The 16,949-nt window shown below is 39.4% G+C and overlaps 1 protein-coding gene across 2 annotated transcripts in view; it reads left to right on the forward strand.

Annotated features, from left to right (window-relative positions):
• Window positions 1-16,949, forward strand: part of AVL9 (AVL9 cell migration associated) — a 43,412-nt gene that overhangs the window by 9,181 nt on the left and 17,282 nt on the right. For both annotated transcript variants that reach the window (XR_014618259.1, XM_084283208.1), the window contains exons 2-8: window positions 8,312-8,432; window positions 10,713-10,798; window positions 12,120-12,191; window positions 12,958-13,047; window positions 13,396-13,462; window positions 14,090-14,130; window positions 15,207-15,245. Coding sequence is in view for 1 of the 2 variants with exons in the window: in XM_084283208.1 (XP_084139334.1) it covers window positions 8,312-8,432; window positions 10,713-10,798; window positions 12,120-12,191; window positions 12,958-13,047; window positions 13,396-13,462; window positions 14,090-14,130; window positions 15,207-15,245 (516 nt within the window). In the remaining variant the exon portion in view is untranslated. The remainder of the gene's footprint in view (window positions 1-8,311; window positions 8,433-10,712; window positions 10,799-12,119; window positions 12,192-12,957; window positions 13,048-13,395; window positions 13,463-14,089; window positions 14,131-15,206; window positions 15,246-16,949) is intronic.

Consider the following 16,949-nt stretch of genomic DNA (forward strand, 5'->3'; position numbering starts at 1 on the left):
GTAGGACCTGCCTTTCATAAACCCATGCTGACTGGGCCTGATCGCCTGCTTGCCCTGCAAGCCCTGCAAGCAGGCGACCAGGCGATTCTTGTTGAGATCTGCAGAAATTGGCACTTACAACAGCCTGATCAATCAGTGCACATGGCCTATTTTTATTTGTACCTGGAGAGCAGCTGAGAGCTAAGGAGATTATCTTCAGAGTTTTACAAGTTACACTTGAGTTTGTTTGCAGAATTAGGAGTTGTCTAAGGCATGAGCAAGTTAAGCCTACTGTTTCTATGAACTGCTTGGAGCACTGCCTGTATTTTCAGGTTTTTGCATCCTCTGTTGTAGCGCGTTTCCAAAGGGGAAAGGAAGCACTGAAGTCAGCCTTCCAAATAGGTTCCACATACAGAATTTCTGGGCACATCTTTCTGTTCCTCAGTGAAGGGAATGCTTCTAACCTGTCTCGGTTTGTCTGCTGCCTTTCTTCCAAAACTCTGTGCTTCATTGGAGAATTGCTTCTTTTTTCTTTTTTGATCTTTCCAACCCAGCAGTTACTGTGCTGTGCCTGATAGATTTGCTTGATGCTGTCTTAACAGTGTAAGTGCAGTGTATGCCCTGTCTTTAAAGTCCTCGTGTCTTTTGTTTTGGGGTGGGGGGCAGTGCAGTAGGCAGATACTATGCAATAGGTAATCTTCTCTAGTGATTAAATAAGAGCCTTTTAAAGGAACAACAGAAAAAATACCTGGAAAAGGATCTAGGCTGGAATCTACTCAAAGGGTTTTGTTCCCAACTCTATTGACGATAACCTGTAAACACAAACACAACTCCTTTGTTTCTGCTCCTGGCTTGTAATAATAATATTTAAACACTTAAGGGAGTGTCACAAGCATGCCATCTCTTACTGGTGTTAATTGCAATAGAATCAGGTATGAAATTTAGCCTATAACCTTTTGAGCATTAAATGGAAGTATATAGGTGAGTTTATTTTCAACACATGGAAATTCTAACAGAAGATTTTAGCTTTTATTAGAAAGGCTACTCAAATTTGCGTGGGATGTTAATCATTTTAAGTACACAATGCATTGCTGAGTACACTCTAATTGGTATCTGACGCTTCACTTCTGTAAACAGTGCCACAGATTCTAATCTCTTATATAGTATTAATGGTGGGTTCCACTCTTTGCATGCCTATATAATCCACATATTTAGTATTTTGTGGTGTTCGAGAAAAATTCCTGGGTATGGTGGGGTTTATTTTTTGTTTGTTTGTTTCTTTGCTTAATTTTTTCAAGCTTTAAAGAGATCTGTGCTTCGATATTCTTGCAATTGTTTCTTTGAAGTCCCACCCAGCAGATAAAGCGTTTCGTCCAAGGGCTCTGTACTGAGTATTTTCTCCATAGTTGCCCTGATGTGAGTTGAGGAGGTTCCTAAATACTTCTTGGCATTTATATAACACCTGCCATCGTCGTCATCATCAGCTTTCATCTTCTGATCTGTCAGTTCTCTGTAGATGTCACGACATCCCGCCAGTTATGTAAGTGGCACTCTGCCAGGAATCTTGGCTTCTCTGTGGAATAAGTGAGCGAATGCTAAATTGGCAAACGGTGTGTTTCCCTACCTCTGTGGCACCTTGTGTCTGTTTCACAATGCTTTTAAATAATAAGAGCTTGGCCTCTCGGCACTTTTACAAGGTTGATAATGTGATTTTTATACAGACATAATAGTTCCCTGTCCTAATACTGCCGTATTTTGTGGTTTGGGTATAATTTTGGTAATCCATCTCACGGTGTGTATGTGGAGCCAAAGTGTTATGCCTAGGCAGGCATGTTGCTTGTAAAAGCTCTCTCAAAGTTGTGCGTACAAAAACTGAAAGCAAGTTATTTGCCTGCTATAATATGCTGGGGAATGGGGTACGGGGCTGCCTGGTTTTAGGATTCCCTAGAGCAGAGCATGTTCTGTGCTTCGTGGTGTTGCAGTGTTCCTGTACCTCCTCAGCCTTGTGCTTGCTGAGGAGCTGAATTTGTCCACACTCAGGTTTAAGTTGAGTGCCGAAACTCATAAGTAAGGAGCAAGTTAACCAAGAGCTGTTCAGCGCCCATCAGACGTCCTGTGGTAAAGACCCCAAATGCTTGTTGGCTCATACGACAGGCTGATCGCTCACCTGGATAGCGTGGTTTCAGCAGCGTGTGCCATATGAATTAGATGCAGTGTCTGCTTCTACACGGCAGAGTACGTGTGCTTTGAAGCATGCCGACAGGACTGGTGCCCCCGTTTTCCCACTGGGAACCAGGGCATGCAGCAGAGCTGAGGAAGGGATGCACATCGGGGTCTTGTGTGGTGGGAGGGAGGAATTGCCACCAGCCTGTGGAGCTGGGGACATCCTCCCAGAGTCGATGGGTGCAGCAGGTTGTGTGGATGGAAAACTGGCTGCTGCTGACCCTGCTGTAAAGCAGCTGCTCCACTGGGCAGAGGTAGCTGAGGAATACTGAAACCAAATGGTAACACACAGCTGTAAGGGAGCTGCCTTCTGGGGTACCTTGTGCTCGTCACCAACAATATGAAGTTTAACAGGAGCAAGTGCTGGGTTGGAGGGGCAGGCGCTGAGCTCTGCTCTCTGGGGACAGCGACAGGACCCGAGGGGACAGCATGGAGCTGGGACAGGGGAGGGTCGGGCTGGGGGTTAGGGAAAGGGTCTGCACCCAGAGGGTGGTTGGGCACTGGGACAATCTCCCCAGGGCTGTGGGCACAGCACTGAGCTGCCAGAGTTCAAACCCTGTGTGTGAGAGTGTTGTCCAAATGCTTCTTTATTTTGGGGTGGTCCTGTGTGGAGCCAGTTGAATTGAACTCAATGATCCTTATAGGTCCCTTCCAACTCAGGAGATACTGTGATTCCATGATCAGCTTAAGAGGTCATCCTGTATGAATTGTAGTTTATTTTCTGTAAGACCACAAAGACTTTTCTTGAGGACACAGAGCTCCCTAGAAAGTCCCCAAGGCTGAAATGGCTGCAGTAATACTATGCACCTCTCTTGGTAGGAGCATGAGTACTCAGGTTTACATTTTATTTTTTCTGTTTATTCTATGTTTCAAGAACCTTATAGTAAAAATTGTACTAACCTAGTTAGTTTTTGAAGCAACCATTGATAGTTTTCTTGTGCACATGTAGCGCTGCAAGTGGTGTACTTGGAGCTTGTGTTGCTCTATAGCTTTGTGATGGGGGAACATGAAGAAGTTTTAGGAACTGGAAGGATAGAAAATACAGTGCCCTATCTCTTTCTGATACATTGATTGCCCTTCGCTTTTTTCATGTGTGTGTGTAAAATACTCTTTTAATATGTGTGTATACATAAATACATGAAAATGTTGTTAGAGGTCATTATATCTCTATTTTAATATTACAGCATAGGTGGTATTGTTTTACAGGTTGTCTAATTGACCTGTAGATCCTGATCTGTTGGTTCTGTCATACATACGAGGAAAATATGTCATTTAAATCTGGCTAAATTGTGATTTAAGTTGTTCTCAATGCTGCAAGACAAACTATGTGCTTAGAGTTTCATTTGGCTGAATGGTGCAGTTGTTATGGTGCCTCAGATAAAATCATTGGTGTACTGTTTTTCTCTGTTTCTGTCTGTGCTAGGACTAAGATATCAGAAAAACTTCCTTCAAAAATACCAGCTTTCAAATACTGGCTTATTTGAAACGAGGGATCAATTCTTATGTGTCATTTTAATTTGTTGTTTTGTTGTGTGTGGTTGGTTTTGTTTGTTTTTGTCACTCCTGGTTAGCAGTATCCTCAATATTCAACATCCTTTTACTTTTCTTGCTCTTTTTCTGCTTAAGTGAGATCTGAAGAGCTGCAGTCCTAGACATGAATTGAAATTATTTATGACTGTAATTAGTCTTTTTGCCAGTCTCCTTCTCTTCGTATGAAACAATTGTTCTACCTGTTGACGCAGTACAAGCAATGGAGAGATCATCAAAGCAATTTTTTTCCTAGAAAGGAGTAGGTTCACTCACTGTAAATTTAAGTTCTGCAACTCAGCAAAAGCATTTTTTCGTTTAGTTTTCGTTGCATTTTTTCATTTCGCACTACCGTTTAAAATATTTCAGATTTTTGTGGAGATACGAACTTAAATCTTCTCCCTCTTGAAGTAATGGAAAAACTTGGCAGAACCACAGAATGGCCGAGGTTGGAAGGGACCTCTGAAGATTATCTGGTCCAATGCCCCTGCTGAGCAGGATCACCTACAGAACATTGTGCAGGATGGCATCCAGGCGGGTTTTGAGTATTTCCATGGAACGAGACTCCACAACCTCTCTGGGCAACCTGTGCCAGTGCTCTGTCACCCTCACAGTAAAGACGTGCTCCCTCGTATTGAGCCAGAACCACCTGTTCTTCGGTTTGTGCCTTTTGCCTCTCGTCCTGTCGCTGGGCACTACTGAAAAGAGACCGGCTCCATCCCTCTTCACTCTTCCCTCAGATACTTGTACACATTGATGAGGTCTCCCCTCAGCCTTCTCTTTTCCAGGCTGAACAGGCCCAGCTCTCTCAGCCTGTCCTTGTACAACAGCTGCTCCAGTCCCAGGATACCCTTGGCCTTCTTGGCCACAAGAGCACGTTGCTGACTCATACAACGTGAAAACTTATTAGGGATCAGGATTTTCTCATTTGTAGCCCCAAGAGAGATCTTTCAAAATGTCTCCTTTGAAGAGGGGAACGCGTATTGTGGCAGTGAGTAGGAAGGGTTACCTTGTAAATGGAGCGGCCCAAACATGGAACAGCAGTCTGACTGGAGAGCATGGGAAGTCTGCAGTTTGTGGTGACTTACCAGCGCTTTGAGTTATTGCTGGTTAATGTTCACTGAAGATATAACTCATGCTGTTATTGCTAACACTTAACACTCTTTGCAGGGAGGGAAAACAACCTGACTTGAATATAAAGTTCACTGAAAACCAGCGGAGGCTACCTCGCTAATGTCTGAGTGTAACAGGTGGACGTGTGGTTATGTTTTGGAAATTCCTCTTTTATCACACTCAAATTTTAGCCTCTCTTCTGACTGTGTACTCATAATCTAGTACAAGACGATATCAGTGCATTTGTTCAAAGAAAAACTCATCTTAGTTTCTAAACATAAGAACAGAAATACAATTTGCCTTCCCTGCGCTTATCTATTATTTCCATGAATAATGCAAGATAGTGAATATGTAGTGAATTTAAAGAGGGGGAACCAAAACAGATTGCCTAGTCTTTTTTTTTTTCTTCTGTGTTCCCCAAACAAGAAAAGATTATCTATTTGCATCCAAACTGTTAGATACAATACAAACTACATAGAAAAGGTTAATTAAGGTAGCAGAATTATAGAAAGATACAAATGTCACTTCCAGAAACTTGATTGTCCTTCAGGTTAGGTTTTTCTTGTATTTTATTTTAGCTTGGTAATCCACAGAAGCTGAAATACTTTGCTTAGTGCAGTTATTTATTTCTCCACTCAATCATGACACAGTATAATGTATTGATTTTTGTTCTGAAATCCATCGTTGGCAGTCTGCATACAGAAGATGACAATTGGAGCAGGCGGAAAGCATTGCCATCAAAACCCCCTGGCAGGCATAATCAATATTTCCAGCTGTAATGAAGACCCCTGACACTTGGAAGAGTGAAGAAATGAGTAGAGATTTGGGTTCATGTTTTATATTGCTTCTTCTGAAGTCTCTGAGGAGTTCAAATTTTTATACAAATTTAACTTTGAGGAGACTTTCAATTCACTTGAGGGGATAAAAGCCTGTAAAATCTTCTCAGGCCATCAACTCAAAAAACTCGCGTATGTATTTGTGCCTATTGAATACGGAGCTTTATTACAAAGACTTTTTCTCTTATTTGCAGGCAAATCTTGTAATGCATCTATGTATTGATGCCAACCAGGGAAATTGAGTGCTTGTTTATGCATATACCTGTAGGTAGATTTAGCTAGAGCTTTGCTGTTTTAATTAAATGAAAAATGAGCTCATCTGTCTTCATTCCGTGAAGGGAGGAAAGAACTGTGAGAAAGGTCCCTTCTGTGGTCCTGTCCCACCCCCACCATGGTTGTTCTTGGGTTTAAAGTGGAAGAAGTGATGAAAAATAACTGTTCTGGGTTTTGTGTAGTCACTGTAGCTACAAATTCTGTATCAAGCAGTTTACACGCACAGGCTGAGAAAGCATTTTAGTGAGGTTTCAGTTCAAAAATTCAGAAGTGGTAGAACTGATTTGTGTGATTTTAATGCAAAATAAAATAAAAAATCCTAACCTGAGCTGATGCCGTTCTGTAAATTGAGCCATAGAAGTCAAGCAGGATGTCTAGGTGATAAGGAAGAGTTAGGGTGATTTTCATCTGCATTAATTCGGTCATCTGCAAGTTAGACCTCTAAGTCTGAGCCATCTCTCTTTGGAGCTGATGGAAAGAAACAGATCAGATGAATCACCCTCAGCAGGTGTCTGTTTTCTTTGTGTGGAGCGCTTAGGAAAGCTGGCTTGGAGTTCTTGCTGTTTGATATGTAGTTAGATGACATGAATCCCACCTGCAGTGACTACTAGCGAAAAAGTTTGACTTAACAGCTTTGAAATGAACCCACTGGGAACTCTGAAGCTGGTAGGAAGAAGTTCTCCAGGGTACCGTCTTTGTTGTCGGATTGTCATTTTTCTTCTTACAGCCATCTGCCTCTGCTTCTTGCACCCTCTCAGCCTCTGTGGCAAGAAGCAGTGCTTCTGCAAGCTGCTAAACTACACAGATGGGATCCCTCCTTACGAAGGGGGTACTCCCTATGTGGGTCCTTTTGGGGAGGGAGAGGAGCAGTACATCATAGAAACAAGATCTATCATAACATCTCTATATAAAATAGACAATTTAAAGGTGCTTAAGCGATCTTAAATACACTTTGTCTGAGTCTTGTGATCCCCTCTCACCTATACCCACGTTAATATAGAAATCACTCCATTAAAACGCAGAAGAAGCAGACTGATGTAAACCAAGGTTATCGCTGGTCTCATTAATGCCTGTTCAGTTTGGAGCTGTCAGAGCCTGCAGAAATCCCCGCTGCTGGGAGTACCTGATAGCACCTGAGGTGATGACAGCATGCTGCGAGCTAGATCAAACGGGAGAAAGTAGTTTTTCAGCTAATTTCATGCTGTCAAAAGGACACGGGAGCCAGTTGGCAACGATTGTAGAAAGAGTGACACCGTGTGGTAAGGTGAAAAATTTCACTTTTCTTGATTTGTTTCCCATTTCTTCAGTACCCGCATCCTATACGCTATTCATAAATCATAATAAATAAATAAATAATAATAATAATATCATCATCCAATGTTAAGATTTTGTGTGTTTGTCTTGGCATGCTTTTTATTTCCTATTAGTTAAAAATTTCTACTTATGCATTCTAGAGCCAACTAGTTTTTAGCCAAATGTCTTCCAAGAGGAGTTGTATCCTGCTGCAGTTTCTTCTGATAAATTTGTGCCTCAACTTGTGTTCAGTGATTTAAGAAATGTATGTCTGGAAAAAGAGACTTGTTGAAAGTGTCTGGAAACCCAGAAGTTTACCTAGAGGGAAAGAAAATGAAAGGATGATAGTGAAGATGCTGGTTTTCAGGATCTGTGGCAGATAAATATTATGGTGCAAGTAACAGAGAATTTCTGAGAAAACAAGGTAAAAGGTAGACAACTGAAAGGTGAAATTGAGAGGCAGGATTTCTTGGAAAGAAAAAAGATGTGCTTGTAGTAAATGCATAGAACTTGCTGCATGATTACAGTCAAGGGCGTAAAAATATTTAAAAGCAGTCTTTTGCTGTCGGTATAGCTTCTGAGGTTAATTCAGTATCCACTAGTGTAAAACACAGGCTTGCATGTGCTAGAGCATTGCCTAGCCATGAGCACTTGGGGCGGCGAGAAGCCAGATCTGATCTGAGAACGTGTGCACCCCAGCAATGACCTCTGCTGGTACCGCAGGTGCAGCCTTGCGCTGCTGGCTGTGTGCAGAGGGGAGAAGGTAGGCAGCTGCTGGGGTGACATCTTCTGCTTGAACATCTGCTCTGTATTTCTCCTGAGGAAAAGGCACTGGGCTGGATAGAGAGCTGTGGGAGCCAAATCTGCCCCAGGCCTGTCAGTTAGACTGCACATGAGTCAGTCCAAGGGTGCTTGGAAGGAAGAGGAGGAATGCTAGTAGGAAGAAAAGCTGTTTCATGCCATTGCTAAAGAGAAAAAATGCCAGGCTGAACTACAGAGGCTTGCTTGTTTGGTAACAGTAATCTGTTCTCTCTTTGCTTCCTATTTTGTTCGGTTTGTTTGTTTAGGTTGAATTCTCCTACCCTCCTCTAATGCCTGGAGAAGGGCATGACAGCCACGGCTTACCAGAGGAGTGGAAATACTTGCCATTTCTTGCCTTGCCAGATGGCGCTCACAACTACCAGGAAGGTAAGAAATTTGAGAGGAAGTTGCATGTGCAAAAGCCTCCTACCTGCTTCTACTGCAGGCAAATAAAAATGCAAATATCTGGACAGTTCATCAACTATTCTTTTTGCTATTAGATTTCTTGCACTACTTGTTTACGGTGCAAAATGATTGATAAATATGATCGATTTTTCTCTTTAAATTCTGAAGAAACATAAAATTTTATCTTCTACGTCAATAAATCAGACGTCAAAAATTCAGTTTAAAGGTTACGTGTCAGTTGTGTGTAGTCCTAACACAAAACAAGGCTACCAGCTTTCCGTAAAGAAGCCACCTGAGTCAGGAATTAGGCCTCGAGTAAAATCTAATCCAGTTTTGAGCTAAGGGAAGATTGAAATTCTAAAATTCAGCTTTCTAATGTATCTGCTCATTATTTATTTTTTTTTATTTCTGCTAACATTCAGTGATTCTTAGAAGGACCTACAAGCCGTTCATTGTCTGTAGCAAGGCATATTTTGAAAACTAGCAAATATAAAAGGCAGAACCTTCAGTGGATTTGTCAGCAGAATAGAAAGATAAAACATCTCTTTCACCATGTAGTTACCAGCAAGGTCACTGCAGGTGTTTTTTTTTCCTTTTTTTTTTTTTCTGTTTTATTGCATTATTTGTTTATTATTGTATTTATTTGTTTATTTGACAGCAGTTAGTTCATCGCTTTGACACTTATTTGCTTGTTGTTTCCATATTCTTTCTCCACAACAGCAAACAAGGAAGTCACTTAAAACAGCAAAATAACAGACCCTTTAATGTTACTTTTAATATTGTTTTTTTTTTTTTTTAACTTGATGTAGTTAGCTTTCTAATCCTCCAGCTTCCAGAGGCCTTTGGAAAAGGAGGCCTCATGTCAAAAGAATCTCCTTCCCAGCAGCAACAGGAGTATCTCTGACTCTGCTCTGAGTCATGATTTTTCTTCTTCTTCTGCATTGCTAAGTATGTAATGAGCAGTAGGCTATGTTCAAAACCAGGAAAATTGTATGTAGCCTCACTTACCTGTTCCCTCTTTGCACAGCACTGTCCAAGTTAATGCTCAACTTGGGCCAGTTTCATTGTTGCACTAAAACTTTATCAATGTGTGGGTTTTGGTAAGGGGAAGAAAAACAGAGGTGACAACAAAATCGTTGTAAAGCCTGGTGTTTTGTAGGCAAGGATACACATGAACTTGAAATTGGCAAATATGATTCAGGTAAAATTGCAGTAAACATAATTGTTAATAACTCTCTTTCCTTCTGAGTTTTCAATTAACTCCCACTGGCAGTTATATTTTTGCAATGAGCATGGCGTGCTGCAAGAAATGTATTAAAGTTTTAGTAAGACTCCATGTGAGCTCCATAATGCAATTATACTTATTCAAGGGAGTATTTTTTCATATATAACCCTTCTTTCCAATGCACGTGTGATCGTTTATTCTGCATTTACTACAGACTGGGTAAAATGTTTTTATTTTCCTTCAAAAAAGATTTAATTCTACATTTTGAAAGGCAAACAATCATAATGTGTATTTTTAATTATGACGTAGCGACATTTTTTGTCACTAGAAGCAAGTGTGTATGTATATATATCTCAAGCTGTAACGCTCACTTGTGCCATATTTTACAGGGATTTTTTTTTTGTTTATGTCACACTTGCCCAGGGGAAACAAATTTATGTGAGGCTAGAGTTCACAAATCATTTTTGCTACTATGGTGGTGCTGTACATGAATATCTACCTTGGCAGGGTTAGGGGTGTCAGCAGCTCTAACCTTTCAGCTGTATATGTCTTCCTTAATTGCAATGAAGATAGAAAGAAAAAAAAATCAGCTTCCTGATGTCATCACATGCCTGCTGTGCCACCCAGTCCCACCAGTTCTGTGGGTCCTGTCTTACAGTGCCCTGCCTTTGCTCTTACATACCGAATTGGAAAAGCAGCATACCTGTTGGTTTCAGTGGTGCATCTGTGCTGTTAATATCTGCTTCTGAACATCTGTCTGTGGGCTGATAAAGAAGCTTAGGCTAAAGGTGAGGCTGTTGTCAGAATATCCATATTAGCACAGCTGGAGCTTCTTACATGAAGAATTGTGCTATTTAGAAACTCTAATTTGGGTGTAGGCATAGCTTTATAGATGACTTTTTTCCTTTTTTTTGAAATCTCAGAAAATGCATGTACCAGTATATTCAGCAATAACCCTTTTATAAATAAGTGATGCTGAGAACAAAGATAATGAGCACTTCACAGTGACTTACGAAACTTTTTTTTTTTTTCCATAGATACTGTGTTTTTCCATTTACCACCAAGATGTGGGGATCGAACTACAGTATATGGTGTCTCTTGCTATAGGCAGATTGAAGCAAAGGTAACTTTCCAATCTGAATAATTTCACTGCAGATATGCAGATCTGTAACTGCTTACTGATACTGAACTTTTAGCAGGAAGCTGGAAAAACTGGTAAGAGAGCTATAGTGTATATCTGATCACACTTTGAAGAAAGATGTGTTTGAACTACTGAAGTGTACCCACATTTTCAAAAGCAGCAGCAGTAATATTACCTATGTAATTACAATTGTGTTACTACAGATTTCTTTAAAACAACAAAAGCACTCCTTTTCCAGTGAAATGCCAAGAACCTGGAATGTCATGTGGCTTTGAGCTCTGAATGAGTCTTGCATTCAGAAGATGCAAATTTTGTACTCTGTCTCAAGTGCACCTTGATTACATTTGAAGTTTCTCTTTATGCTATAGGAGACGTTTTCCATGTGCAGGTTTTAGTTCTGTTTCTTTTGACCATAATCCACGTTGATTTGAGTTCACTCACTGTCTTTACAGCCAGTCCTCACTGTATTCTGTGGTTGAAGTCTTGCTCTATTTAACTATACAATTATTTTAAACTTGGCTTTTTTGTGTTCTTGATTCCAGTTTATACTGTTTGCTAACTGATTTAGATAAATTAGATGTTTAAATTGAACCCCTTGGAACAAGTAGAATATAAAACAATGTGTGTTTCATATAACAGCTCCAGCGCTCTTTCCATCTGGCTTTCTGATGTGTGGGCTGCAGTCCGCACACTTGCTGTTTTGTGCGGTTGAGTGAATCACTTGGCTGTATTTCTGCCCTCACCCTTTATAGTTGTGCTGTTGAGTACTAGGACCATTTGGTCTGGCTGAGAATGGAGTTTGTTCTACCTCTTTTATTTTACGGATGGCTCAAAGAAAAGTATTGAGTGTAGAGCAAACTGCTTCCAGGCCTGACTGACAGACTTTTCAGCCTGATCCATTTTCACTGATAATATTAGAGAAGAGTTAAGTGGTGTACTGTGGCTGCTTCTGTTCTGTTACATTACCCTGAGTTAAAAATGCCATTGCCTTTTCCAGGGCTACTGCTGGGCTATTCTAGGGCTGTTTATTTAGTGTCTTTTAAGCAGTCCTCTGCCTATCATCACAGCTGTGTTGGCATCTGTGCTGTGCACAGTGGGATGAGATCACAACTCTGACAAGTCAGTGCTTTGACCGTTTGTAAAAGGTAAAGACACTGTTACGTCATTCGGATATTCCACTGCTGAAGGCAGTCAGTTTTAGGATTTTGTTTAAAAAAGGGGCTATATGTCAACTAGACCGGTGAAAGAGTTCTTCTTGAAGTTGCGTGGGGGGTAATAATACTCTAATACTTCTATTTCTTAGGCATTAAAAGTACGGCAAGCAGACATCACACGAGAAACAGTGCAGAAAAGTGTCTGTGTTCTCAGTCAGCTGGTAAGAATGTTTGATTAACTCTCAAAACACTTCTAAATACCATAGTAAAATCGTTTGGTTCCCATATTCTTGTTTGGAACTTCCAGCTCTAAACATATGATTTTTTAAATCATTGCAGAGGATAACAAAATGGTGAAGTAAAATTTAATCAGAAGGCTTTGGCATTTGAATGAGCTGCCTTGAATTGGTACCCCCTTGTAAGAGAAATTATAAAAGTGGCTGCCTGTTGTCAGGGACTGGGATATCTGTTTGCACTTCTGCTGATTAAGTGCTACTAATTCTTCCTTTAATATGTATATTTATATATATGATTTCAGGGTTAGATCATTGTTATAACTGAAGGGGGTGGCTGTTGACAACTGTGAAAGATAGTCACAGATATACTTTTGTTTTGAGGGCCCACCTTGTACTTCTACTTAGCAAAAGCTACCACTCTCCAGGCAGAGCATAAAAGTTCTTTCTGCAATTAGAGGTGAAGAAAAAGCTACTATTACAGCTGCATAAGCAATATATAAAGCAGGAAAGTACTTTTCCAGAAATACGCTCAGTGATGGTATAGTATGTGCAAATGGAAATAAAATAGTTATTTAAAACGAGCACAGGAGAAAGATGTTGCAACTAAGGAGTTGGATCCTTCCATGCTCCCCCCCCGATGAACTGTGTGTAGTAGTTGACTGTATTGTAGGATGTGAATTGGAGAAAACTTAAGTTCTAAACAAGTGGACTACATTTTTTTTCACGTACTTTTGTTTGTTTTTCTTTCAAGCCGTTGTATGGGTTACTTCAGGCAAAGCTGCAGCTCATTACCCATGCGTATTTTGAGGAGAAAGACTTCTCGCAAATTTCAATTCTAAAGGTAACTTTTAAATACTGCCCATTTTGAGCAAGGCCTAAAGTACATGGCTAAAAACTTCAGCGTTTTGAACTAGTGGTTTGCTCGGATATTGTTTTCATAGGTTATTCGGCTATTCAGCTCCTGCAATAAATTACAGGAACAACATGACCCTCAACTTTCTGATTTGTATTGAAATACAAGAACAAGCATGACAGTCAGCCTGTGTCTCCATTGACTCCATTAATAATATTTGACGTTCTTTCTGGAGTAAGACTTGAATAAGATTTTTTTTATTCTGGATTTTGTGCCAGAATGACTAATAACTTCCATTTTGTTTGTTTGTTTGGCTTCTTTTTTTAATTTTTCCAGGAACTTTATGATCATATGAATAGTTCCTTGGGAGGGACTTCACTAGAAGGGTCACAAGTTTATCTTGGTAAGTGGTTTTCCTGTACAAGTAGCAGAGATAATGTTACCCTAATCAACATATTCCCTTCCTGAGCTAATTTGCTTATGTGCATTAACAGATTAAGCATAAAGGTCAGTGTGCCTGCACAGTATTCTGTTATGCTTTTCTTTATTAATGGATTTAAATAAATGTCAAATAAAGGCAGTTTTGCTTTCATAATGGACGTTAGTTGTGAGTTGTGTCTTGACCTGACAGTCTGACAAGTAACTGCTCATCTGCTTTTGAGACACGGTACTTAATTTTTTTAGATAATGTTTTGGAGTACTTGACGTTTTGTCTGCTTGTTATTTGGGAAAGCTTCTATTTGATTCTGACTCTTACCTGTGTTTTCTGAATATACAACGTAGGATTTACTTCAGTGTTTCTATAACACTGCATTGCAGCCAACAGTAGCAGCTCATTGTGACTGTTCATTTTGTTACTGATCCTGCACAAAGGAGAGAATGTGGTATGAGTTCTGCTATTAAATAACCACATTCATGTAGAATGCATAATGAGTGTATCCTCTCCCCCCACAAAATGGTGACAAAAAGTAAAGTTAATATCTTTATTAGCCATGGAACTGGAATAATTGCTGTCTCTTTGGTATCCCAGGTCTGTCTCCTCGGGATCTTGTTCTTCATTTTAGACACAAGGTAGGCTTTCTCTGCTAGATTTATAAAATTTAAAAATAGAGCACTTATTTTGAGAGTAAAATGCTTTGTGAGGGAATGAAAAATAAACGTGTCTAGACATACCTGAGCTAGAAGTAAGAAGTTTGTTCCCTAAGTATTTCTGCTTACAGCCTCCTGATTTTTCTTCCCCTTCCACCTACAGACATTCAGTAAAAGTAAGTTCCAGACTGAGAAGTTTTGTCTGTCTTCTGTATTTCCGGGAGAGTTTTAGGTTTCTGTTACACTTCTTTAGTTATGTCCCAAAGTGGTATCTCAATTATGGTCTTGTTTCTATTTCCTGTTCCTTGTCGAATGAATGTGATGGAAGAATACTGTTAAAGTCATTGCAGGCACTTGGAGCGTTTTTCCTGTTACCGTGTAATTTTTGCATCTCCTGGCACCACACATCCTGAAAGTAATTGAACCCCTCTTTTTTGTTAATAACTGTTGAAATGGAGTTTGTAGCTAAGTTAAAAATAGCATTTAAAATCTTTAACTGAGAAGCATCAAGGAAACAAACATGAGATTCTGGATTTAGTGGTTAATTTGTGCATTCTTAGTAGACTCTTGTTTCTCTTTAGATGTCTTCAAGTCATGCCCCAAAATGCCTTTTTTTTTTCCTTGGGTATAAAAAGCCTAGACAGCCACCTCTGATCTAGATGTCTTGTCTGTAGATGTCTAAAATTAGATAAAGTGAATGCTATTCTTGGTATTTGGCTCAATTAATTGCTGTGATTCTGTGAAGTAACTCTTCTGTGTTTATGTGATTTACTGCTCTTTAAAATTCTGGAATGATACAGTATGTTCTTTCTTTATAAACCTTATATGATTCAAATTACAATTCCTGTTTGTGCTTCTCAGATGCCATTTTAAAGAGTGCTCAGGTGGAGAAAAACAGTGTTCTGATACTCATTGACTGGTCAGATATATCTGATCATTTGATAGTTAGGAAGTGAATAACATGAAATTTTGAACAGGATTAAGCTTGCACAGTAATTTTGGTAAATGGTACAGCTTCATTTACCATGTTTTTCCTTTGTGTTTTTTTTTTTTTCCAGGTCTTGATCCTTTTTAAATTGATTCTTCTAGAGAAAAAGGTATAATTTTTATCTGAAGCAGATAGTTGAATTGGAAATGTAGTTGAATATCTTTTAAAAATAAATATCTTTTTGAAAACATGTGGAATGTACCGGTGAAAAATAAAGTTAAATTAAACTAAAGTATCTGGAGTTGTACCAGCAATTTTGCATACAAGAGTAAATTAGGAAAATATGTTCGAAGTAACTGTTGTGTGTTTATGTATAAATTTGCCTCTGCTATTGTTATATCCATACTCTTAATATCTGTGAAGTAAAATATTAAATGTGAGCAGAGTAACTTAACGTATTATAAAGATAAGAAGGGAAACACAGAGTGTAAATAGGTATTTATGTGAAGGAGCAGATGGAAGTGTTGAGACCTAAAAAAGAGCACACAGCTTTACAGATTTCACTAAGTAGAATTTTTGATTCAGGCCTTTAAATAGGCATACCAAAAAAAACTAGTGCAAGGAGTGTCTTTCAAACCTGAATTGCACGGACAGTGAGGAGTCATTTTTGTCACGTCATGCTGAGTAAAGTCAGAGCATGTATTGCTATAAACTGTTGAATTCTGCGCTCAGTGTTTTCTTTGGGGTCTCTTGCTGCCTCAGAAACGATGCCACTTTAGCAAGTTAAGTGTAATCTACAAAATGTACAAGCAGATCTGAAATAGTACACACATTTGTTTTCTTGTCTTGGGGTATTAACAGAAGACGAACTTTTAGTGATAAGAACATGTATCAATTCCCAGACATTTATGAAGATTTTTTTTGTCTTGTTCTTTAAATTTTACTTTCAGTTCTCCAAATTTCACTTTTTTTTCAGTGAACCCACTGAAGAAACCCAGCTTCTCTATTGATCTGTTTAAAAGCTTAAGCTGTTATTTTGTGACAGTTCAGAACTTGGCCATACATAAGCAAAATACTTCACTGAGCTACAATTTTCTGATTTGAAAATCAGTTCTACTGAGCTATTTTCTGAAGCTTAAGCAACAAGTCATAAATGCACAGAAAGAGCAGAGGAGGGAGGCTTTCCCAAGCATGTTCATGTGACTCAAACATGAAATTGTTTTGAAAATAAGTGGATGCTTACTGAATAAACCTGTGAGATTTTTGTGGGGGTTGTTGTTTTTTTCTTTCCTCCCTAAGCTCCAACAGCAAGACAACACTTCCAAGTTCAAAAGGAAGAGTTTGGGTTTTCTGTTGCTGCCTGTTTTCTGGCAGATATTAAGGTTCAAGAATAACTGTGGAAATCTGTACGTTCAAAGACCTTGAATATAATACGCAAGAAGCCACAAGTAATCAAGTAATGCCAATTTTCCTTGAGCTGAAAAATGCCTCACTGCCACAGACTGATTTTCTTTAATCCCTAGCAATTTAGTTGATGCTTTTACACAGACTAAAGGGATTTTTTTTTTTCACCTCTCAGCTGTTATGAGGCTGGAAGACTACTTCCAGATGGTGATTGTTTGATTTTTCTGCTGCCAGGACCACACAGTTTGCCGATGTAAATGTTGTAGGCCATATAACGTAGGAGAAGTAAGAAAGTGTGCACCCATGCAGATGGAAAGATGGCAGGGGGACTGCTTGGTGGAACAAATACACGAAAGTGCTTGGCTTAAGTAAGCAGTCCAACCCGAACTAAAAGCTAAATTTTGAATAGGTTTCTTGAAAACAAAGTACTTCTTTATAGACTTAGCAAAACCTACTTTTAAGCTTACAG

This window comes from Netta rufina (assembly GCF_964035555.1).
Source record: "Netta rufina genome assembly, chromosome: 2".
Classification (NCBI taxonomy): domain Eukaryota; kingdom Metazoa; phylum Chordata; class Aves; order Anseriformes; family Anatidae; genus Netta; species Netta rufina.